The sequence below is a fragment of the Pan paniscus genome, chromosome 11, assembly GCF_029289425.2.
Source record: "Pan paniscus chromosome 11, NHGRI_mPanPan1-v2.0_pri, whole genome shotgun sequence".
Classification (NCBI taxonomy): Eukaryota; Metazoa; Chordata; class Mammalia; order Primates; family Hominidae; genus Pan; species Pan paniscus.
In genome coordinates, this window is record NC_073260.2 from 33,677,329 (window position 1) to 33,703,680 (window position 26,352).

Genomic DNA, 26,352 nt, shown 5'->3' on the forward strand with positions numbered 1-26,352 from the left:
ACATAATTTCACCTTTAACTAAAATTATCATATCCAAGGTAACTTTAACTTGTAAAGTGCCTAAAGAAAACATATCACAAAATGAGAGAGGAAGTGGAATGAGAAAACAACTGACTTCTCATACATTTAACTATAGGTTAAGTTAATGGAGAGAAAAAATAACGAAAGAATAAACGTCTCAAACGGGATACAAACAAGACCCTAGGCCACAAACAAATGAAATCTCAACCAGTTTAAGAAAAAGTGAGAGTAGAATTTAGGTATATATAAAAAGTTAGGCAGAGAGACGCTTCCCAGGCTTAGTCACTGAGAACTCTGTTTTCACTCTACTATCAATTCCACTCCTCTATCGAAGACAGTATCACTTAACTAAGACAAAACACAATGATAAACTAAATGCAGTTCATGTTAGTCCAGTATGACAGCTTTGTTCTTGCTCTTATCACTCCAACAAATTGAAAATTTTTTGTACATGCTTTGAAAAATACAGACAGAATGACAACTATAAAATGATACATTTTGTTGTATTTTTCCTCATCTAAATGTAGTCTCGGTTACACAAATGTGCCATATATAAGTAATTGATACTTGAAATTTTAAGAAAAATATATAGGAAACAAAAATAAACATACTAAAAAATTATAAAATATTTATTTCCCCCGGGAACAGCTTTTCAAAACAAACAAAACCTATGAAAGTGTACACAATACTATGACATACCAAGTTATTGTTTCTCTTTGCCAGTAGATGGTGCTAATTTCCAGATGTATACACTATGAGCTACTGTACTAACGATTACCTTGCTTGCTTGTTTAAAAACATTTCTAACATCATTTTATCTCTCAAATTAAAATCAAATGGGCAGGGCACGGTGGCTCACGCCTGTAATCCCAGCACTTTGGGAGGCCAAGGCGGGAGGATCACGAGGTCAAGACTTCAAGATTAGCCTGACAAAACATGGAGAAATCCCATCTCTACTAAAAAACACAAATTAGCCAGCATGGCGGCGGGCGCCTATAATCCCAGCTACTTGGGAGGCTGAGGCAGGAGAATCACTTGAACCTAGGAGGCGAAGGTTGCAGTGAGCTGAGATCGTGCCATTGCACTCCAGCCTGGGCAACAAGAGCAAGACCCCATCTAAAAAAAAAAAAAAACCTCAAATGAAGCAAAGATTACAAATTTGTTCTAAATATGAAAACTTTGAAAAAGAAAATAGTAAAATACACTATGTCTTTAAGCCATAATTTTTTTATATTTAAGGATCTCTGAAGACAAAGATAACATTCCTGTTTCCAGAGTACAAACCAATATACTGTGTAAGTACAGATTAAAGGACTAGCTGCGCCAGGTTGGAATCCCAGCTTCAACTACTCAGTAACTGTGACACCTTAGGCAAGTTATTAACCTCTCCATGCCTCAATTACATGCTTTTTAACACGTAATTGAATAAAATAATACCTACGTTGCAGGGTTCTTGTCAGGTTTAAGTGAGATAATATAAGCAAAACACTTAGAAAACTGGGACACAGTAAATGCTATGTAATTGCTATTATTGTTGTTTTGTAATGCCTAACTAAACACCTAGAACCAAGAAAACTGCCATCAACAAAAGAATAAAATATAGATATTAATATAATGGACTATACAGCAGGGGGAAGTTATGTTCTACAGCTACATACAAACACACAGATGAATCTTAGTAACATAATGTTGAATACAAATCCTAGCTTTTTTATGTAGTTTTAGCATATGTTTATATCCATAAACAATATAGTTGTTAAAGGTTTTATAAATAGAATCATATGTATTTTTCTGTTTAAGCTCTATTCCTGAGATTTATTCTTATTGTGTGTGGTTATAATTACTAATTTTCACCAGTATTTACCATAACAGAATTAATATGCCATAATTTATCCATCATTTCTCTGCTGACAGAGTTGTTCCCAGTTTTCCCTATTATAAATAGTGTTTCTAAAAACATTCTTGCACATATCTGTACATAAGCAACATTTTCTCTTGTTATATGCTTAAAGATTTATTTTAGGAAAGTGATTCTTAAACTCTATTAGATAATGCCATTATATTAATATCCATATTTTTTCTTCTGTGGATGAGCATTTTTATTGCTTCTAGTTATTTCTCTGGGCATCATGAAGTTGAAGATAATGGTTACTTCTGAAGGCGGAAGAAAAGAGATGGAATGGGAGGAGACCATAGAAGTGACATAAAAACTAATGGTAAGGGTTCTGAGAAGATGGTAGTGGCTGCATACATTCTGATACTCTTCAAATTCCCATAAAAACATACAGAGAAACAAGACAGGAAAACCAAAATCCCATGCACAATAGTTGACTCTTCAACAACATGGGGGTTAGGGATGCCAACCCCTATGCAATCAAAACACCACATATAACTTCTGACTCTCCAAAATCTGACTATTAATACCTTACTGTTGACCACAAGCCTTACCAATAATATGAACAGGTGATTAACAGATTTTTTTATGTTACATGTATTACATAATTTTTTCACTGTCACCTATCTGTCCCCGATGTATTCTTATAATTAAGCCACAGAAAATGTTATTAAGAAAATGTTAAGGAAGAGACAATGTATTTATTATTCATTAAGTGGAAGTGGATCATCATGAAAGTCTCCATTCTTCTTCATCTTCACAAAGAGTAGGCTGACGAGGAGGAGGGGTTGGTCTTGCTATCTCAGGGGTGGCAGAGGCAGAAGAAAATCTGCACATAAGTGGATTCACACAGTTCAAATTCATGTTGTTCAAGGGTCAACTGTACTTACAACAAAACTATGTGACAAGGTATCCCCTCAAACCCCAAAATGCAAGTGGGTAGAGAAAAATCACTAACGCCCACAACACTGTACTACTTGGCAGAAAGAAGAAAGCAACAAGGTGGCAACTGATGAACTTAAGACCAAAATCATACCAAAATAGCTAACGGGTATTCACTGGAAAGCAGAGCAGACTCATTTGGAAATACACACACACACACACACACACACACACACACACACACACACACACACACAAATGCTACAACTGACAGAGGTTCTGGCATCTCTAATACCAGATAAGACAAAGAGCCCATGATAAGAAGTTCTGAAAGGGTTGGAACAATTTAGTCCCTCTGAGCTTTAAGCTTTTGAAACTGACCCACCAGGGCTCTCTTCTATAATAAGCCCCACACTGAGAAGAAACTGAGAAGAATCAAGCCTGAGCTCCCCACACTGAGAAGAAACTGGGAAGAATCAAACCTGAGCAGAATAGAACAGAAGAAAGAAAAGGTCCACACCAAGCCAAGGAAGGTAAGAGATCCAAGAAATATCAAAAAGCAGGTCCTCATCTTTTGAACACTACATAAAAACAAAAGCAGGAGCTCTGTGAAGTCAAGAAAATATTTCCACCACATTCTGCAAGTTTATGAAAGCCAATTTCATATAAAAATGACCAAAAGTATCAAGATCAAATCCTATACAAAGTTATTACAAGAAAAAAATAAGCAGAATAAATCCCTATAGACAATGTAAGCACTCAGGAAAATGTGCAAACAAAACAGATCAAAACTGTAAACTACAATTTCAAAACAAGCTAAAGACATTAAGAAAGTCATGTAAGACATAAAAGAACACACATAAGAATAAGCAAAACTGAGAACCAAAGATTCAACACTCAGGAGAGAGTAAGAGATAAAAGAAAAAAAATCATTTCCAAAATAAAAAACAAACCAGAAAACACAAAGAGAAACATAACAGATAGTGTCTTCAAAGAAACAGCAGGAGAAAAAAGAGAAAAACAAGTGAAAAGCAGGTTAATTTTTTTAGAAATATAGATTTTTTAAAAATCCTTGAAGAAAGGCAAAGAAGAGCCAATATACCAATAATAAGAGTTCTTAACCAATGCAAAGGAAGAATACAAATACTAGTATTACTTTCTCAATTAAAAAAAAGTGTAGGTACCAAAAAGAACACACCATGTAGAAGAGAATACTGTTGCACAACAACGAACACCAAGGTATTTTTTTTAAATGACTGGACCTTAATGAAAAAATAAATCTTTAGGGATCTAGAAAAAAAAGATCTTAAAAGAGAAAGAAAATTAAAAGATCACCAGACTTTCACAGCAGTGCTTTAAGCCAGAAGAAAATGGAGTAATATATTTAAAATGACAGTGTAAAATAGTACATTTATTGTTAAAATGGGAGAATTAATAGAACATATGCAATAATAATTTTCTGTAATCATTTCTTTGGTAGTCTTTAACATTACTCTAAGACTACTGTGTGCATAATACAGAAAAAAATCAGTAATGTTAGAATATATTAATTTAATCACATCCTATGTCCTTAAGAATCCAAATTCTTAGGGTGGAAGAAAGGAGATATATATGTAACAGGGAAAAAACTTTAAAAAGCTATATGGTCCTGAATTTGAATTAGAAATATGAATATGAAGTCATGAGTTATTTTATCTTCATTTTTCCTAGCTCTGTTCACTAAAAAGGCCTAGACATAATGATCAACCCAATAACAGTGAGCGTCTCTAGCACTCAAATTGTGGTCTTGAAATGCCATTGCTCACCAAAAGAAACCAGAACGTCTTAGAGAAACAAGTGATTCCAGAAGAAAAGCACATGATGAATCTTACAACACCAGGTAGAAAGTAAACTAATTCAAAATCTGTCTCAGGAGTCTATCTGAAGAGGCTTCCACTGGCTGAAGATGGGACAATTTGAGCTTCGATATGAAAATAACTGAAATTTTATTGAAACCAATGAAATATGGTTAGTCCACGAGCTCATAATTATTTTATTTAAGCTGGTATCTTTAGACGATGACAGAGATCCAGTTCATTATACTGAAAACTGGTAAATGAAGGGAAAGAACCAAGCATTACCTTTCCAGTATGAACTGTATAGCTGGTTTCCAAATAGATGATAAACAGGAAGTATCTATTTGTATTTTGGGATCTTTGGGATGTCACTTTTCTGGGCAGAAACCTTTCTGGCTGGTGGCACCCTTGACCAAGCTCTTGTCCTGCGTCCAGGAAGAATGAAGTATTCAGACAAGTGGAGGGTGAGCAAGACAAAGAGAAGCTTTGTTTAGTGTTAGAGCAGCTCAGAGAAGACCCACAGTGGGTAGCTCCTCTTTGTAGGCAAGTCATCCTGTTGAGTGTGCAGCTGTCAGCTGAGAGGAAGATGGGTGGCTCCTCTCTGCAAGCAGGTCCTCCCATTGTCTCTGCAGCTCTCAGCAGGGAGGAGGCTCCTCTCTGCGGTTTGTAGGCAGGTCATCCCAACAAGTACTCGGCTCTCAACAGAGAGGGTAGCTCCTCTCTGCAGCTGGTCATCCCCACATCTGCAGCTCTCAGCAGAGAGGAGGCCCTGCAGAGAGGGTAACTCCTCCATGCTCAGCTCTCAGCAGAGAGGGTAGCTCCTCCCTGCAGCTGGTCATCCCCATGTCTACAGCTCTCAGCAGAGGTGGCCCCAAAGAGGGTAGGTCCTCTCTGCAACTGGCCAGTCAACTCTTCCTACTCTGCCCTGCCCTGGCTGAGCCCAGAGCTTTTATGGGCCTCAGAGGAGAGAAATGCATGCTGATTTGTCCATGAGCAGCCATGGGAAGCCATGGGTGGGCCCAGGAAAAGGCATTATGAGTTCCGCCTCTGGTGGCAGGACTGGCAGCCCAGCTCCAGGCTTCAGACCTGCCCAAGCCTGAAGGTGGGGCTTCACTGGGAACCCGCCCCCTTCCACCAAGAAGCCTGTCTGCCTCCCGCGTCATCCATCATGTCCAGGCTGTTGGCACCAAGGGGCACCTGCAGGCCAGCGCCTGGCCACCCTCAGCCACCCCTCAGTTTCCCCTCCCACACTCTTCAGCACCCAAAGTCCAGAGGGGGCCAAGGTGGCAGGGGGCTGGCACGTCAGCACTGCCCCAAGCAACGGCACACCCAGCCAGGCTGTGACAGCGCCTAGGCTCAGCCCCAACCCAGCCCCAACCTTGCTCCAAGATTGGGGAGAGGCCAGGCAGCGGGAGCAGGCACCTCCAAGCCTGCAACAGCAAGGGGGCCCTTCCCAGACCCCACAAGAGTGCAGGTATGCCTGGGTCTGCAGCCCCGGTTTGGGGGGCTGCAGCTGTCGGGGAGGGGTTTGGAATGGGGATCCTGCCTGCTCCATGGAGCGGCAGGTCAGGGATTGCAGCCACTACTTGAAGGCTGCAGCCCCGCCCTCTACTGCCTACTCCTGGCTCCCAAGAGCAGAGGGGTGCCTGGGTTGCAGCCATGACTTGGGCAGCTGCAGTTGCACCTGGGGAGCTCCAGCCCCACCAACTTGGAAGGGGCAGGGCTCCCGCATGTCCCCAGCTCCCTTTGCTCCATGGTGCATGGCACTGGGCCAAGTCCCCTCACAGCCTAGGGTGGGGGCTCCAGGTCCTCACTGGGCCTGGGCTGGCATCCGGGACAGGGGCAACATTGCCATGCAAGCTCCCTTTGTGGCCCCAAAGCTCAGGGGCGACCTGAAGCTCCCCCTTGGCCGGTGCAGGAACCAGCCTGGCCCAGCCCCATCGTGGAGACCCCAAGGGTGGCTGGTGGGCTGTGGGGGGTGTGGGGCTGTCCGCCTTCTCCCTGTGCCCTCCCTGAAGCAGCTGACATGATGGCAGCAGCCACACCAGATGGCCTGCGGCTGTCATCATTTATAGTAATATTCCAACTAATAAATAAGAAGAAAAGATAAAACTAGACTATCTTCAGTTTGCAATTCCTAATTAATAGGCACTAAATGTAAAAGGGTGCTAATGTCACAAAATGGGACCTCTTAGAAGTCTTGGTAAAGGGATCTAGCCTAAATCTGATTTGGATTCTGCATCAATCTTCCAACTGTGAGGAAACACAAAGAACAGAAGAATATAATGATCTATACCATGATTATGCAATCAGCAAACTCTGGACTATGTAAAACTGCAAATCGACTGGCTCTGGTTCTTCAACAGATAAAGTTTAAGGAAAAGAAAGAAATGAAGGGGTAACCATTTTTTTAAAAAGCTTAAGAAACAAATGAAATTTTTGAATAGGCATGACTAAACTATAGTATCTAAGGATAAGCACTGAGTGATAAAATTATTAAAATATTCAAAAAAGTGATTACCATAAAAGTCAGGATACTGGTATGTTATCATAATGGTTATTTAAAGTGGGAAGTCGGTCGGGCACAGTGGCTCAAGCCTGTAATCCCAGCACCTTGGGAGGCCAATGCAGGCAGGTCACTTGAGCTCAGGAATTCGAGACCAGCCTGGCCAACGTGGTGAAACCCCGACTGCACTAAAAATAGAAAAATTAACTGGGCATAGTGTCATGCACCTTTAGTCCCAGCTACTCAGGAGGCTGAGGCAGAAGAACTGCTTGAACCTGGGAGGCGCCCTCTCCCTCTCCCTCTCCCTCTCCCTCTCCCCTCTTTCCACGGTCTCCCTCTGATGCCGAGCCGAGGCTGGACGGTGCTGCTGCCATCTCAGCTCACTGCAGCCTCCCTGCCCGGTTCTCCTGCCTCAGCCTGCCGGGTGCCTGCGATTGCGGGCGCGCGCCGCCACGCCTGACTGGTTTTCGTGTTTTTTTGGTGGAGACGGGGTTTCGATGTGTCAGCCGGGCTGGTCTCCAGCTCCTAGCCGTGAGTGATCTGCCGGCCTCGGCCTCCCGGGGTGCCGGGATTGCAGACGGAGTCTCGTTAACTCGGTGCTCAATGGCGCCCCGGCTGGAGTGCAGTGGCGTGATCTCGGCTCGCTACAACCACCTCCCAGCCGCCTGCCTTGGCCTCCCTGAGTGCCGAGATTGCAGCCTCTGCCTGGCGGCCGCCCCGTCTGAGAGGTGAGGAGCGTCTCCGCCTGACCGCCCATCGTCTGGGATGTGGGGAGCCCCTCTGCCTGGCTGCCCAGTCTGGAGGGTGGGGGACGTCTCTGCCCGGCCGCCATCCCATCTGGGAGGTGGGGAGCGCCTCTTCCCGGCCGCCATCACATCTGGGAAGTGAGGAGCGTCTCTGCCCAGCCGCCCATCGTCTGAGATGTGGGGAGCGCCTCTGCCCTGCCGCCCCGTCCGGGATGTGAGGGGCGTCTCTGCCCGGCCGCCCCGTCTGAGAAGTGAGGAGACGCTCTGCCTGGCAACCGCCCCGTCTGAGAAGTGAGGAGCCCCTCCGCCCGGCAGCCACCCTGTCTGAGAAGTGAGGAGCGTCCTCCCTCCTCGTCCGGGAGGGAGGTGGGGGGGTCAGCCCCCCACCCGGCCAGCCGCCCTGTCCGGGAGGCGAGGGGCGCCTCTGCCCGGCCGCCCCTACTGGGAAGTGAGGAGCCCCTCTGCCTGGCCAGCCGCTCCGTCCGGGAGGGAGGTGGGGGGGTCAGCCCCCTGCCTGGCCAGCCGCCCCGTCCGGGAGGTGAGGGATGACTCTGCCCGGCCGCCCCTACTGGGAAGTGAGGAGCCCCTCTGCCCGGCCAGCCGCCCCGTCCGGGAGGGAGGTGGGGGGGTCAGCCCCCCGCCCGGCCAGCCGCCCCATCCGGGAGGGAGGTGGGGGGGTCAGCCCCCCGCCCGGCCAGCCGCCCCGTCCGGGAGAGAGGTGGGGGGATCAGCCCCCTGCCCGGCCAGCCGCCCCGTCTGGGAGGGAGGTGGGGGGGCTAGCCCCCCGCCTGGCCAGCCGCCCCGTCTGGGAGGTGAGGGGCGCCTCTGCCCGGCCGCCCCTACTGGGAAGTGAGGAGCCCCTCTGCTCAGCCAGCCGCTCTGTCTGGGAGGGAGGTGGGGGGGTCAGCCCCCCGCCCGGCCAGCCGCCCCGTCCGGGAGGGAGGTGGGGGGGTCAGCCCCCCGCCCGGCCAGCCGCCCCGTCCGGGAGGGAGGTGGGGGGGTCAGCCCCCCGCCAGGCCAGCCGCCATGTCCGGGAGGGAGGTGGGGGGGTCAGCCCCCCGCCTGGCCAGCCGCCCCGTCCGGGAGGGAGGTGGGGGGATCAGCCCCCCGCCCGGCCAGCCGCCCTGTCCGGGAGGTGAGGGGCGCCTCTGCCCGGCCGCCCCTACTGGGAAGTGAGGAGCCCCTCTGCCCGGCCAGCTGCCCCGTCCAGTAGGGAGGTGGGGGGGTCAGCCCCCCGCCGGGCCAGCCGCCCCGTCGGGGAAGTGAGGGGTGCCTCTGCCCGGCCGCCCCTACTGGGAAGTGAGGAGCCCCTCTGCCCGGCCAGCTGCCCTGTCCGGGAGGGAGATGGGGGTCAGCCCCCCGCCCGGCCAGCCACCCCGTCCGGGAGGGAGGTGGGGGGGGTCAGCCCCCCGCCCGGCCAGCCGCCCCGTCCGGGAGGTGAGGGGCGCTTCTGCCCGGCCGCCCCTACTGGGAAGTGAGGAGCTCCTCTGCCCGGCCACCACCCCATCTGGGAGGTGTACTCAACAGCTCATTGAGAACGGGCCATGAAGACAATGGAGGTTTTGTGGAATGGAAAGGGGGGAAAGGTGGGGAAAAGATTGAGAAATCGGATGGTTGCCGTGTCTGTGTAGAAAGAGGTAGACATGGGAGACTTTTCATTTTGTTCTGTACTAAGAAAAATTCTGCCTTGGGATCCTGTTGATCTGTGACCTTACCCCCAACCCTGTGCTCTCTGAAACATGTGCTGTATCCACTCAGGGTTGAATGGATTAAGGGCGGTGCAAGATGTGCTTTGTTGGACAGATGCTTGAAGGCAGCATGTTCGTTAAGAGTCATCACCACTCCCTAGTCTCAAGTACCCAGGGACACAAACACTGCGGAAGGCGGCAGGGTCCTCTGCCTAGGAAAACCAGAGAACTTTGTTCACTTGTTTATCTGCTGACCTTCCCTCCACTATTGTCCTGTGACCCTGCCAAATCCCCCTCTGTGAGAAACACCCAAGAATGATCAATAAAAAATAAAAATAAAAAATAAAAAATAAAAAATAAAAAAAAAAAAAAAAAAAAAAGAACCTGGGAGGCAGAAAATGCAGTGAGCCGAGAGCCACTCCACTCCAACCTGGGCAACAGAGCAAGACTCCGTCTCCAGAAAAAAAAGAGAGAGAAGGGGGTTATGATTGGAATGGGACACACAAAAAGGACTTCTAAGATAAGGAGGTAAGTGACAAAGTTGTATTTCTTTTCTTTTCTTTTTTTTTTTTTTTTGGAGACAGGGTCTCACTCCTACGTGCAGGCTGGAGTGCAGTGGTGCAATCACAGCTCACTGCAGCCTCGACTTCCAGGGTTCAGGTGATTCTCCCACTTCAGCCTTCCAAATAGCTGGGACTACAGGCATGCGTCACTACACTCAGCTACTTTTTGGTAGAGACCAGGTTTTACCATGTTGTTCGAACTCCTGGGCTCAAGCGATGCCTCAGCCTCCCAAAGTGCTGGGATTACAGGCATGAGCAACTGTCCCAGGCGCAAAGTTGTATTTCTTGATTTGGGTAGTGGTTACAAGGATGTACCCTATAATAATTCATTAGGTCTTATGTTTGGCTTTGTGGTTTTCTGTATTTTCCTTTTTCTTTTCTTTTCTTTTTTTTTGAGACAGAGTCTAGGTCTGTTACTGAGGCTGGAGTGCAGTGGCACGATCTCGGTTCACTGCAACCCCCACCTCCCAGGTTCAAGCTGTTCTCCTGCCTCAGCCTCCCAAGTAGCTGGGACTACAGGCACAGGCCACCACGCTCAGCTAATTTTTGTAATTTTAGTAGAGACAGGGTTTCACCATGTTGGCCAGGCTGGTTTCAAACTCCTGACCTCAGGTGATACGCCCACCTCGGCCTCCCAAAGTGCTGGGATTACACGCCTGAGCTACCGTGCCCAGCTATTTTCACTTTTTAATACAAAGATTTATTTAAGTGACAATTTTTTTCCTAATCTAAATGATGGATATATAACTTCATTATATCACAATTCTATTTTGCATAACTTTATAAATACTTTTTGTACCTAATTCAGTATTACTTGAAATTTTGCATTTAAAAAAATCACCAGCTGCCTGGTGATCTTGCGGGAAAGAACCACTATGGTCCCAGCTTTGCGCAGAGGTAGGAGGTGGGCAGTGGAGGTGGGAGTGAAGTCTCAGGAAAAGAGGCGGTTGCCATAGCGGAGCCCTCTGGCTGTGTGTGTCTGAGGCTTGGCAGCCAGAGCCATGGACGGTTTGCTGGGCCCGTTAGTGCACCTAGTGGAGACACGCAGCCTTCATGTCCCGCTACCTGCCGTCCCCCCAACACGTCTCTGTTTGTCAGGAACATAGCCAACGACACCAGGTCTGAAGATTTACGGTGTGAATTTGGTCGTTATGATCCTATAGTTGATGTGTATGTTCCACTTGATTTCCACACTCAACGTCCAAGAGAGGATTTGCTTCTGTTCAATTTGAGGGTGTTCGTGATGCTGAAGACACTTTATATAATTAGGACAGAAAGTGGATTTGTGGAGGGCAGATTGAAATACAGTTTGCCCAGGGGGATCGGAAGACACCAAATCAGATGAAAGCCAAGGAAGGGAGGAATATGTACAGTTCTTCACGCTATGATGATTATGACAGATACAGACGTCCTAGAAGCCGAAGTTATGAAAGAAGGAGATCAAGAAGTCAGTCTTTTCATAACAACTATAGAAGATCATATAATCCTAGAAATAGACTGGCTGGAAGACCACAGAGTAGCAGAAGCCATTCCGACAATGACAGACCAAACTGTAGCTGGAATATCCAGTACAGTTGTGCTTACTAGACTTCAAGAAAGATCTGAAAGTGGAAAAAGAACCAAAGAAGGGCAGTTCAAGTGACAAAGGGGTGTGTGGAAGGTGCTGCAGTATGAATACTGTCCAAATATTTTGACTCTGGTCTGAAAAGATAAAAGAATGTTATCAAAAACTACATGGAATAATTGAAGTCCCCTCAAGTTTGAAAGTAAGCATTTTAGGACAAATAAAAGGACATTCAACTTTGTACTTGCGGAAACTAATCCCTAAATATGAATAAGTGTGTACTGATTCATGGGTAATAGGTCCATAATAAATTATTGGAAACTAGGATGTCTGAATATCAAGGAAGACAGCCGTAGTCTCTTACAGTGCCTCTGTTGGTCTGCCTCAAACTGATTTAGGTGGGAAAAGGTATGGTCCAATATAAAAGTTCCATTTTCGCCATTATTGGCAAATCTTGCCTTTGTTTATTTTGTTGTCAGTGTTTTCTGCTTAATCATTTGCTTTGTTGGCATCTGCGTTTATTTACTTGTACACCACATGCAGTTTACATCTTCCTTAACTACTCTCCTTCCCAGGTAAATTCCAATTATATTCGACATCCAGCTAAGAGGGCCCATCTCTTCTCACCTCTATCCTAGTCAGTATGTTCAGCAAATATTTATTGAGCGCTGACACTGTGGGCAAAACATTGTACTGGTTAATTGAGGAGAAAAATAGATAATTCCCTTATTCAGTAAATGTCTACTGAGTACAATCTAGTGAATGATTACAGTATGGCCTAATTGTCTTGTTTGAGATGTATTATTCGTTACAATATTTTACACCATTCATATCTTAATATAATTATAGAACCCAATATACTATCAAAGATAAGTAATTGTGTGGTTATATGCCATTTAAAATTACCCAGTGTTTGTCTGATCCCATTATTACAAATAATTTAAAAATGATTTGTTTTAATCTGTAATAAACTGATTTATTGTGCAGTGACTGTAATATACTGGAGTTATATTAAATTGTTTACTCAGCCTCACCAAACACATACTAGGAAATAACCCCCAAAATAAGTATTTAACTTTGCATTAGATATAAAGGAGACTGGGTGCTATAATTAGATTATTTTAAGGTAGACAGCTATTATCCCAACTGATGTAGTATGTTCTGTAATTGAGAAAATGTTCACCAAATTTTACTTTTTAGTGATTTACATGTACATTTTATAGGGGACATGTTCTATGTATAGTGAATAAATAACTTTGACAGTAAAAAAAAAAAAAAAATAGCCAACGTGGGAAACATAGTGAGACCTCATCTCAACAAATATAAAAATGTTAAACATTAGCCAGGGGCCAGGCATGATGGCTCACTCTCTGATGGGCTATTATTCCAGTATAGTTAGAGCAACATAAAAAAAAAATCAACAGATAACATGTTGGATAGCAATAATTCTAAGAAGAAAAATAAAGAAGGATGATGTGATAGTCATGGGAGAGGAGGTGCTACTTTAGTCAGGGAAGGCCTCTCTGATAAAACAAAATATGAGACTTCTGAGGAAAAAAAGATTACAAAGAGAAGAAAGCAAGTACAAAGGCATTGAGGTAGAAGAATACCTTACGTTGGAACATTCAAGAAATAGCAAAGCTCATGTGACTAGAGCAAACTGAGCAAGAATAGAGTTGTAAGACGTTACATAAAAGAAAGTGAAAGCGAATATTTTGCAGGGTTTTACAGGCCATGGTAAAAGTTTGGGATATTGTTCTTAATAAGATAAGAAATTACTGAGCACATGAGTGACATGTTCTAACTTAAGTTGTCCCTCAGTATCTGTAGGGGACTGGTTTCAGGATTCTCCTTCAAAATCTGTGAATGTGAGAGCCCCTATATAAAATAGCAGAGGATTTGTACATAACCTACACACATCCTCCACTACACTTTAAATCATCTCTAGATTATTTATAATACCTAATACAGTGTAAATACTATACAAATAGTTGTTACACATTATTATTTGCATTATTTTTATTGTCGCATTGTTATTTTTTATTGGATTTTTTTCCAAATATTTTTGATCTGCAGCTGGTTGAATTCAAGCATGCAAAACCCATGGGTATAGAAGGCCAACTGTAATAATTTTGTCTGCTCCATGAAGAATAAAGAATAGACTCAAAGGGATAATCAAAGAAGCAGCAAGACCACTTAGGAAGCTCCTGCAATCATCCAGGAGGTTAGTATTATAGGAACAGAAGTAGAAATAACAGAAAGTATCAAATTCTGGATATCTTCCTTTTATACACATCAAAAAATTCTTCCAAAATGCTAATAACTTTTAAAAATATTGTTATAGAAATAAAAGTCTTTGGGAAAGTTTTTTAAAACACATAGCAACTGGAAGACTACACTTTAAGAGATGGTTAAACAAATCTGTGAGAGATAGTGGCTACAAAGTGTGAAGACTCTAAAGTTAAAAACTTCTTGTTTTGATTCTAGCTCAACCACTTACTAGACAAGAAAGTTATAGCAGCATTTCCCTATGCCTCAATTTTATCATTTGTCAAATGGAAATAATAATAGCTACCTTATAGTACTCCTCTGATTAAATATGACAATGAATATAAAGAACTTAACTGACATATCGTAACAACTCAACACTGCCATAGGTTCCCAGGATTACTTTTTCCCATTGCTACTATTATTTGTAATATCCCTTTTAGAACTGGACATATTCATTTTAAAATTATCACAATAAAAATGAACTGTAAGTGTTCCTGTTATATATTTAATGATATGGTTCTTAACAGAAAACAGTTTCTGCTTTATACATAAAAAAAACTATAATTTTTATTATAGATTTTTTTAAACTTGATGGATCAATCCTCTTAAGGATAACGAATTTGGATTTGCAAGAATTCAAAGCAATTCCGGGTAACATTTTTTTCTTCACTTCAAAATTATAAAATTTAAAGATCTCATAAAATCAACAGAGTATGAGAAGAATAATTAAATATGAGCCATAATTATTTGGACTTTTTGGTTAGTTTCAGTTGGTCACATACATGATTTTATCATGTTGTATATCTGCGTGTATCAGTTAGGTTCACAAGATAAACTCTAGGGCCAAATACTTAATGCCCTTTCATATTGGAAATGCTTCTATTAAAGATACATAAGACAGGCTGGGCATGGTGGCTCATGCCTGTAATCTCAGCACTTTGGGAGGCTGAGAGGGGCAGATCACTTGACATCAGAAGTTTGAGAACAGCCTGGCCAACATTGTGAAACCCCGTCTCTACTAAATATACAGAAAATTAGCCAGATGTGGTGGCACATGCCTGTAATCTCAGCCACTTGGGAGGCTGAGACAGGAGAATCGCTTGAACCCAGGAGGTGGAGGTTGCAGTGAGCCTGTAATAAGGGTTAAAAAGAAAAAAAAAAAAAGTGTTCCTCTGCTTAGCAGCTCAATTCAAGAACAGTTATAACACTGTCCAAAAAGCCAAGGACAGAGGAATGGGCTCCAGACACCCCCGCCCCCTCCAGAGCAAGGTTAAGGAAAAAAAAAAGAGAGAGAAAGACAAATTCCTTTATTGTTACTCCTTTCCCTTGCCTCTTAAGCATAATGGTGTTTTACAAATGCCTGTATTTAGCCAGTTCTTGTTTTTCTTTTGACACAGCTAAAAGGCCACCAGCTATGCAAGGCCACAAGTTATGCACTATATGATTAACTACCTTTGTTTTGCTCTTATAAGCCCGCTTATAAAAACCTCGCTCTGTCTTTATTCAAGGCCCAGTTTTTTGGAGGTAAATCCACTGAGCCGGTGTGTACCTCACAATAAATATCCTCCTGTATTCACCCATACTGGTCTCTCTAATCCTCTGCGTCCCGCAACAAGCTGAGAGCGCGCCACTGCACTTGCAGTCTTGCACATAGCAAGACTATGTCTCAACAACAACAAAAAAGGTACATAAGACAATGGCAGACAATAATTGCTTCTGGGAGAAGATAAGGGAAAATAAAAAAGAAAGAGATATACTTTACACTTAAAGCCTTTGGCATGGCTGGGTGCGGTGGCTCACGCCTGTAATCCCAGCACTTTGGGAGGCCAAGGCGGGCAGATCACCTCAGGTCAGTTCAAGACCAGCCTGGCCAACATGGTGAAACCCCGTCTCTACAAAAATACAAAAATTAGCATGCGTGAGGGCGGGTGCTGTAATTCCAGCTACTCCAGAGGTTGAGGCAGAAGAATCACTTGAACCCAGGAGGTGGAGGTTGCAGTGAGCCAAGATTATGCCATTGCAACAGAGCGAGACTCCGTCTCAAAAAAAGAAAAAAAAAAAAACCCTTTAGCATTATTTGGGTTCCTTCCTTGCAGATGCATTAACTTTTCAAGCACATAAAATATTGTTCAAAGAAAAAAAATTCATTTTACTAACAATTTACAACACAATTGTTTAAATGTCACATAGGTCACCATACTGGCAGCTTACCAGATTGAAGATGCCAGTAATATGTTAGTGTGGTTTGCAAGAAACTTCAATGGAGGCTCTGCAAGCAGTAGACAGGATAAAATTCCTCCACCAAAACAGTGGAGCATAGCAGTAAACCAGCTTGAAATAGGATTCTTCCATGCCAATGCAGCTGCTCCTGAAATGGTAAAGTAAAATATGGTCTGTGATCATTATACATTTATTAAACAAGCCCCAAAGTACAAGTTGCACTAAACAAATAAACTTCTTAAATTCATAATTTTCAACAACTATTATTCATAGGTGTGCCAGTCAAAATCATTAAAAATCATATCTTTTATTCTTTAAAGCAAGACTGGAAACATTTTGTTAATGGGTGATTTTTGGCACTTTGGCACCTTTAAAATACTCTGTTCTGTTTAGGCTGTCATTGCCAGTTTCCTAGTAATGGATTATTATAAACGATATTCTCACTTATTGTCTCCTTCCATCCCAAACCCTACAGTAAGTACTTCCAGACAATATGTCAAAGTGATTTATTAAGAAAAATTTACAATCTTAAGTATATTGGAAAATAAAGAAGCTGAAATAAATAAACTAAGCTTTCAACAAGACAGGTGAGAAACAGAGTAACAAAATAAACCTAAAGGTGAAAGGTTTCTTAGGAATAGATATTTATACTACCTCAACACGAGTCTTAACTAATTACTTATTAATTGTAGAGGAAAATAATAACTTGAGAGTGGGGGAAACCTTGCAGACATCACTGTAAATAACATCAAGTGACTCCTGATATGATACACTGAGAACACATCATCACTTCTGTGGTATCTCTTTTTTTTTTTTTACTTTGAGACAGAGTCTCGCTCTGTTCCCCAGGCTGGAGTGCAGTGATGCGATCTTGGCTCACCACAACCTCCATCTCCTGGGTTCAAGCAATTCCCCTGCCTCAGCCTCCCAAGTAGCTGGGACTACAGGCGCCTGCCACCATACCCAGCTAATTTTTGTATTTTTAGTAGAGACGGGGTTTCACTATGTTGGCCAGGCTGGTCTCAAACTCCTGATCTGGTGATCCACCCACCTCGGCCTCCCAAAGTGCTGGAATTACAGGCGTGAGCCACCGAGCTCTGCCACTTCTGTGGTATTTCTAACAAAAATATACAACCTGAACTAATCGAATCAGACGAACCCAAACTGAGGGCTACTCTGAGAAAACAAAAACAAACAACAAACAACAACTGGCTTATATTTTTTAAATGTCAAAGTCAAAAAACACCCAAAAAAAAAGGCCAATAAAACATTCTAGATATGAACAATGTCTCTAACTCAAACTATATTTATTTATTTACTTAATTACTTATTTATTTATTTTGAGACAGGGTCTCGCTCTGTTGCCAAGGCTGGAGTGCAGTGGAATGATCTCGGCTCACTGCAACCTCAGCATCTTGAGTTCAAGCAAGTCTCAAGCCTCAGCCTCCCAAGTAGCTGGGATTATAGGCATGCGCCACCACACCAGGCTAATTTTTGTATTTTTTTTTTATACTTTAAGTTTTAGGGTACATGTGCACATTGTGCAGGTTAGTTACATATGTATACATGTGCCATGCTGGTGCACTGAACCCACTAACTCGTCATCTAGCATTAGGTATATCGCCTGATGCTATCCCTCCCCCCTCCCCCTACCCCACAACAGTCCCCAAAGTGTGATATTCCCCTTCCTGTGTCCATGTGATCTCATTGTTCAATTCCCACCTATGAGTGAGAATATGCGGTGTTTGGTTTTTGTTCTTGCGATAGTTTACTGAGAATGATGATTTCCAATTTCATCAGAATCTACAATGAACTCAAACAAATTTACAAGAAAAAAACAAACAACCCCATCAAAAAGTGGGCGAAGGACATGAACAGACACTTCTCAAAAGATGACATCTATGCAGCCAAAAAACACATGAAAAAATGCTCATCATCACTGGCCATCAGAGAAATGCAAATCAAAACCACAATGAGATACCATCTCACACCAGTTAGAATGGCAATCATTAAAAAGTCAGGAAACAACAGGTGCTGGAGAGGATGTGGAGAAATAGGAACACTTTTACACTGTTGGTGGGACTGTAAACTAGTTCAACCATTGTGGAAGTCAGTGTGGCGATTCCTCAGGGATCTAGAACTGGAAATACCATTTGACCCAGCCATCCCATTACTGGGTATATACCCAAAGGACTATAAATCATGCTGCTATAAAGACACATGCACACGTATGTTTATTGCAGCACTATTCACAATAGCAAAGACTTGGAACCAACCCAAATGTCCAACAATGATAGACTGGATTAAGAAAATGTGGCACATATACACCATGGAATACTATGCAGCCATAAAAAATGATGAGTTCATGTCCTTTGTAGGGACATGGATGAAACTGGAAATAATTTTTGTATTTTTAGTAGAGACAGAGTTCCGCCATGTTGGCCAGGCTGATCTGGAACTCCTGGCCTCAAGAGATTCACCCGCCTCAGCCTCCCAAAGTGCTGGGATTACAGGCATGAGCCACCACACCTGGCTTCCAACTCAAATCATTTTATTTTAATGTACTGGCATTTAGAAGAGAAAAAAGAAATTTCTCTGTCCTACCTTAAGATGTTTGAAATACGCTATCAATAGAATTATTTTCCCCAAAATTCTTAGCAACATTTGTCACATTGAGACCTAAATCTAATTCCAAATATAAGATGTTTAAAATGCAAATAATTACATATGAACTTTAATATCAAAATACTTTCAGCCAGGCATGGTGGCTCACACCTGCAATCACAACACTTTGGTTTGGGAGGCCGAGCTGGGAGGATTGCTTGAGTCCAGGAGGTCGACACCAGCTTGAGCAACATAGCAAGACTCCCGTCTCCACAAAATATAAAAAATTAGCCAGGCTTGATAGTACACACTTGTAGTCTCAGCTACTCAGGAGGCTAAAGTGGAAGAATCACTGAGCCCAGGAGTTCCAGGCTGCAGTGAGCTGATAGTGCCAATGCACTCAGCCTAGACAACAGAGTGAGACCCTGTATCAAAAATAAATAAATAAATAAATAACTTCATCATGAAATGAAAGCTACAAAGAAAAATAAAGTCACACTGTACTTCCATAAATACACTTAAAATCACATCTACAAAATAATCCCAAATTCTGGCAAAATGAATCATTAGACTACGCTTAATAGTTTTATGAACTTACAGTTATAACAAAAGTTAGAAAGATATTTTGTTAATGCACTGCATACATGACTTCTTTATTTTCTTGTACTCAGTCTATTTTAGTTCCAGAGTGTGTCCCTGTTTTTAAGAACTACGTGCACTGTAGCTATTTTCAAAACAGTTGACATTCAACTTGCTAGTGTCTGACATAACTTCTAGAAAGAAGCATGGGAATGTTCTAGCCTTCTTAAAACTTCAACTCTACATATTACATATTTTTAAATTGCATATTAGTTTACTTTTGCTTTAGTCTTTCCCCTTTATAGATTTATCTTCTTTTTAAAAAGAGAGAAAAATGAACAACATATCCTATATGCCTCAAGTATGCTTTTTCATCAAAATTATTTAAAAATAATCGCATAGGCAACAGAGGCTTACAGATTACCTATGACACAATTCAAGGAGTTTTAGATCAAGTTTGGGGGATTTTTTTGGTTTTTAAATTTTTTTTAATTTTTTCAGAGATGCGGTCTCACTATGTTGGCCAGGCTGGTCTCAAACTTCTGGCCTCAAGTGATCCTCCTGCCTCAGCCTCCCAAAGTGCTGGGATTACAGGCGTGAGCCACTGCACCCAGCCTTAGATCAAGTTTGAATCATAGTGGGCCAGGTAGATCCACATACTCACCTTGTAGTTATTCCCCAGTTCCTTAATGAGTAATTAGAACAGACATACTTGGCAACTGACTCAATGCCCATATAGATTCTCTGATTTATGGCATAAGGAGCAATATGGTATAATGGAACACATAGAAGCCCCTAGATATTCCTCTCCTCACCAACAAAGTAACCAAAAACAATACCACAGAAATTGGTGCCACAACCAAAGACAAAAAGGTGGTGATAGCTATCACATTCCACTAACTTACCTGTTTGATCTAAATATAAGACAGATGGATCTTGGAGAATAGCTATGAATTATAAACAAAGAAAGGTCGTGACTCTAATTGCAGCTAGTATTCAAGATGTAGTATTTTTACGGGGTCAAATCAACACAATTCTTATAACTTGGAAGCAAATGCTTCTTTCTTCCTATTAATTTGCAAAAAATCTCAGAAGCACTTTGTGCTTTGTTCAACCATTACAGTCTTGCTTCAGGTCTATGTTAACACTCTTGCTCTCTAAAATAGTCCAGAGATTTTGATCACATTGAGAGATCACACATCACACTGATCTGCTGCACTGATGACATTACACTGACCGGGTCTGAAGAGTGGCAAGTAGCAAGTACTTTAGTTATCTTAATAAGATATATGCAAACCAGAAAGTAGGAAGTTCAAACCCTACTCCTGGGTTTCTGTCCAGTCAGGAGATAGAAAATACCATTATTTAAATAGAACTCAGTAGGTATAAAATTGTTAACTAGGTTATTGAAAAGGCAAAAAGTAAATACTACGTTATCACAGAGTTCAGTTCCAGAAAGCAGTTACTACTCTGGGGGAACAATAGGCTGAAATTATTAAAATTTAGAAACTTGGTGGAGGAGCTCTTTAGAGCCCAGACTGAGTCCCTTGTGGAGAAAACACTGCTCAGGTGTTTCCTCCACAGGCCATGTGAACCCGTGCACATGGCCTCTGGCTCTTTAAATCATGTAACAAAGGGGCTTTGGGGAGTGTCATAAATGTTCTATTTTTATCTGCATATGGGTGTGTTTGAAAATCCACTGAGCTGTACATTTATGACTTTTGCACTTTTCCCTGTTTTTACATGGGGACTCATAAAGACATAGCAAAACTCAGCTGCCACCACTGCTGCCACCTTTCCAGGATGCCCAGAACTGATAAATTCTAGAGTTACAAACTTTCATCTCCCACAGATTACAGGAAAGGAACAATGACAAACTTTATTCCAGGATTTAATTCATAGAAACGACAGAAATCACTGGAGAAAATAACCATGTCAAGTGACACCTTATTGAGAAATTGCTAATTATTGAAACCAGGAACAGTAAATGGTCATGCAAAGATAAGGCACAGAATAGTAAGAAATTTTGGAATTAACCAGATCTGGAGTCAAGAACTAGCTCCATAATTTACTAAACCATGTGACTTAAGGGAGGTTATTTTATCCCTTAAAACTATTCCTCATCTATAAAATGAGTTAAATAATACCTACCTTACAGGAATGTGTGAGGAATAGAATTAACATACTGAAATGTTCTCCCAGTATCTAAAATCAATGATGGCTACTATTATTGTGTAGAAAAGGTAGTGCAACCTTATGTGACACTATCAAAAATAAAGAAAAAGCACCAATAAGTCTCTTTAGGGCTATAACAGCATCTTTCATGGCGGTATCCTAAACATCTAATATAATGCCCAATACAGAGTTTCAATGAATATTTGCTAAAATTAATTATGTATGACTTCAGAGAGGTTAGTAGAATAGTCATGGCAGAATTTAGAGTAAAACAATACATTTTGTGTGTAATAGAAATTACTGTAGTCAGGAAGTCTTATACAAAATGGTGGTTTGATGTGAATGTAGGATTGAAGAAATGTGTTTATTTTAATGAAGACTTAAGAGACATTTAAATAAGATAGATTAAAAGTAATGATGTAAACTTCCTGTTAAAATGGCTTCTCACTAGCAACCACCAAAACAGCATATTCCAACTTCCTAATAAAATGCCCAGGAGACAGAGAAAAGAAAAACAAACAAACAAAAAAAACTAACACTATCAGCCCAAACTGAAAACTATAGCCAATCACACGCAAGGGTTCAGGAGGATTCACATGTTTGTTCACGAGACAAATGGAGGTAAACAAAGAAAAAAATTAATCCCACTTGTTGTATTACCTGATGTCTTTTATGTCTTTGCTTATGAAGCAAAAGTTACATAGAAGGCTGGAGGAGTATTATCTTTCCTGGGATTTGAAAGCCGAAAACCCGAACCAAACAAAAATGGGATGCAGTCCTTCACACCTTAGGCAGAAAAGAGTTAATCCCCTTTATCATTTTGCCTCTGGTGGCATTTTTTAAGATCTAGGCAGACAGTACAAAAGATCCAATATAAATGGTGGGAAAGTACGAAGTGAGGTATTGTTAGTGGTAGAGTGCATACCAAAATAAAGTCTCAAGGAGTAACACGTCTGAGAGGGTAAATATATGAAGAACTCTGGCGGTAGTATATATGAGAATTACAGTTTACTGTAGGTGTGAGTTCTAGAGAATCAATCACTGGGGGGATAGGAAAAAGTTGCCAATTAAGTAATGCATACATATTCTAAGTAAAAATCTAAAAGAAGTGGTGTTGGAGTAGGAGGAGTACACACATATTAGCTTCAGTTCTGACTATGAAAAAGGAATGCTGACCACATAGAGAGTAATACAAGCTACTCACTCCATCTACTGACAGAGCCTGAACAAATGTATCTTATTCAAAATGAGTTAGAAGAAAAAAAGACATATATGGGGTGTAAAAAAATTACCATAGGACATAAAGTGATTAAGATCCAGAAGATTCAAGTGAAATAGATAACATTTAAGAATTAACTACCAAAGAATCCAGAGAAATTTTCTACAATATAATGTAAACATTTACTCCAATAGACTTGGAAGTCTAAAAGAAATAGATGATTCCTGAGAGAGACATAAATTACCAAAATGACTTAAGTCTGGATTGGAAAAAAAATAAGATTTACCCATTAAAATATACCAAGAAACATAAAACTGCATAGTTGAAGTCTACCAAATATCAAAGAACAAGCAATGCCTATTAAATAAACCATTCCAAGCTTAAAAAATGGAAAGCTTCCCAATCTATTTTACAAAAACAGCATAACCTTGGGCCCAAACTGACGGTCACACAACAAAATAACCTAACAGGCTCATTTCTATTATAAACATAAATACAAAAATTTTACATGAAGTACTGCCAAATCAAAATCCCTAATGAATTAAAATAATGTATCAAGTAGTTTAGTCCAAGAATATAAGGATGATTCATCATTTTTTTAAAAACGTAATAATGTAATTCACTACGTTACATTTTTAAATGGGAAACACAATATGATCTCAATAGATTTTGAAAAAAAAATAGCACTTGATAAAATATGTCACCTTCTCCACCAGGATGGTGTAAAGATATAGGGATATCCTAGAAAGTTGGGAATAAAGTAAAACTTCCTTAAAGTGTCCCTCATAAAAACCTATAGCAAACATCACTCTTGAGAAAACTTTAAAAGCATTCTCATTAAATTCAGGAATATCAGGAGTAAGACAAAGTCACTCACTATCATTAGTATTCAACAAAACACTCTTTAATATATAAGAGGCTAGAAAAAGAAATGGAACCCGGGTTCTTGGCTACAAGCAGCAAAAACCAACAAACTTAAGCCATAAAGAATTCATTGGAAGGATTTCAGTAGCTCACAGAAAGAAAAAAAAATGGGACGCTAAAGAAAACAAACAAGAACTAAGGACATTCCAGAGGTCTATGCACGTGGGATGATCTTAGTAAAGGTCTAGAGCAGAACCAGTTCAATGAGCATAGAGCATACTCTGCTGAGATCATTGAGTTCCAACTGTTCTACCCAGCCATGACCAGACTTGCAAAGGAACATCTATACAACAAAAAATACTGCAGATAGATTACGAACCTATACTTTTATAGAACTATAGAATTTTTTAAAAAAAGGTCAAGGACGAGTATTTTTATAACCTTAGGCCTGAGAAACCCCTTCTTAAAATACACAAATCCCAATAGTGACATAGGAGAAAAAAATTAATAGATTTTTTTATGAAAAAGTAAAAATATTATGAAATTTTTTAAACTTCTGCCATAAAAGACAATATAAACAAAGTTAAAAGATAGCAAGAGTTATGGGAAAAAAGGACTACAGACATAAATAGAATGAATATCCATGATCCACAAAGACAGTAAATAGAAGACAATAACCTACAGCCCAATAAGAAAATGGACAAAAAAAATTAAGCAATTTACATGAAATACAAATGACCAATAAGAGGCACAAACTCATCAGTACCATGACAAACATAAGTGAAAAATTGTTTTCTGATCATCAGAATGGCAAGATATTGAAGACCAATAATAGAACTGTCAAAGGAAATGGGCAGTCTAACACACTTCGGGTAAAAGGCTAAACAGGTACACTGTTCACTCTTGTGTCTGAATTCCATCATTTTTACCTCTTTACAAGTACTGGTACTGTATGATACTATATAAGTATTCAATAATCACGTGGTTCTCAAATTATGGAATCTCAGGAGCCCTCTACATCCCTAAAAATTAGTAAACAGATTAATGCTTGCCAAGGATAGGGGACAGCTTACACAAAAGTGCAGGAAGGAATTTGGGGTGGGTGAGGAAACCGTTCAGTATCTTGATTGTGATGGTAGTTGAATGACTGTATGTGTCTGTCCAAAAACACAGAACTTTTTATTAAAAATGGTGAACAGATTCTATGTGAATTACATCTTTTAAAAAATCGGACTTAAATTTCTTGACAACCCCAAAAGGTTTTGTTTATGTTGGCTACAAGTATCAATACTTACCATCTTAGAAATTATAACTGAGAAAATTTTAAATAGTTGTGGCGGCTAAAGCAACTCCAACATCCGCCATATTGACTTATGATTAACCCCAGTTCCGGGATTGCCTCTAAGATTTATATTTTATCTACTGTTCCTTGTGTAAAAGTATACACTTACCGATCTTGCCCTTAGGTCAAACAACCTTGACGCTATTTCACTTACCATAAATCCTGCTCTTAAGCAACTGTCCTACACATCTCTTGTTGGGGGTTGGGGGTCGAGTAATGGGGTGATCCACCATCTCCTTGGGGCCACCCAAGACATGGCTTCTGTTCTTAAGTCCCTTTTAAAGGTTTCTTTCTAAGAAACTGGATTCCTCAGCCTCTCAGCTTCCTCAGCCTTTGGGGATAGGACTGCATAGACCTGTCCACTATGCAACAATTGTTCTTCATGTTTTCATTTTTTAAAAAGTAAGTGTATTAAATGTTAACATAAATAATGTATTCTTCAAGCCTGGCCAACATGGCGAAACCCCATCTCCACTACTAAAAATACAAAAATTAGCCGAACGTGGTGGCAGGCGCCTGTAATCCCAGCTACTCGGGAGGCTGAGGCAGGAGAATCGCTTAAACCCGGAAGGCACAGGTTGCAGCCTTGAGCCGAGATCGCACCACTGCACTTCAGCCTGGGCGACAGAGAGACTCCGTCTCAAAAATAATAATAATAATAATGATAATGTATTCTTTATGAAAAATAACTTTTCCAAAACAAAAAACATTTAGTGAGAAGAATCATACTGTGTACATTTTAACAAATGTCTGGCTTCAAATAGAAAACTGTTAGATTCTCGTATCTACTTCCTTCTGTTACAGTATCACAACTCAGGTAGCCTCTGGAAAACTCCACTGTACACTTCTGAAAAAATGAGAGTGAAAAAGATAACATCTGCATATTATTATGAAAGTAATTTTAAACTGGCAGTGTCAGAGAATCCCATGGGTCCCTGGACCACAATGTGAACATCTGATTCAGCCTATACAAAAAAAATTTTTTTAATCAAATTCTGAACAGGTAGTAGCAACAAAACTTACTTTTTTCAAATCAAGGAAATAATACCTTATGCAGATAACGTGTTCTACTTTAATGCAGTAATACCATCCTCATCCAGGTCAAAATTTGTACCAACGATGTAAACTGAGCTACAAACTTCAACATAAATGAAAAATATTTCTGAGGTCTAAGGATTTTTTAAAACCAGTAAGTAGTCCATAAGAAAGATACAGCATCATCCTCCAGACCTCACTCATCAACTATCTGTAGGGCAAGGCAGATGAAAGACAGCAAGAACACAAAGAAAGTAGGCAAAGAAATGTCTGACCTCAAAGAAAGAAGAGGTCCATACAACTAAAAGCACAGTAGAATAACTACAAAAGTAAAGCAGTATTAG

At 41.3% G+C, this 26,352-nt stretch overlaps 1 protein-coding gene and 1 pseudogene across 1 annotated transcript in view; one reads left to right on the forward strand and one right to left on the reverse strand.

Annotated features, from left to right (window-relative positions):
- TMEM38B (transmembrane protein 38B) overlaps nt 1-26,352 on the reverse strand; it is an 84,294-nt gene that overhangs the window by 56,894 nt on the left and 1,048 nt on the right. The window contains exon 2 of the mRNA XM_008963289.5: nt 16,182-16,338. Within this exon, the coding sequence (XP_008961537.2) occupies nt 16,182-16,338 (157 nt within the window). The remainder of the gene's footprint in view (nt 1-16,181; nt 16,339-26,352) is intronic.
- On the forward strand, nt 8,969-11,740 carry LOC129398744 (serine/arginine-rich splicing factor 10-like; annotated as a pseudogene).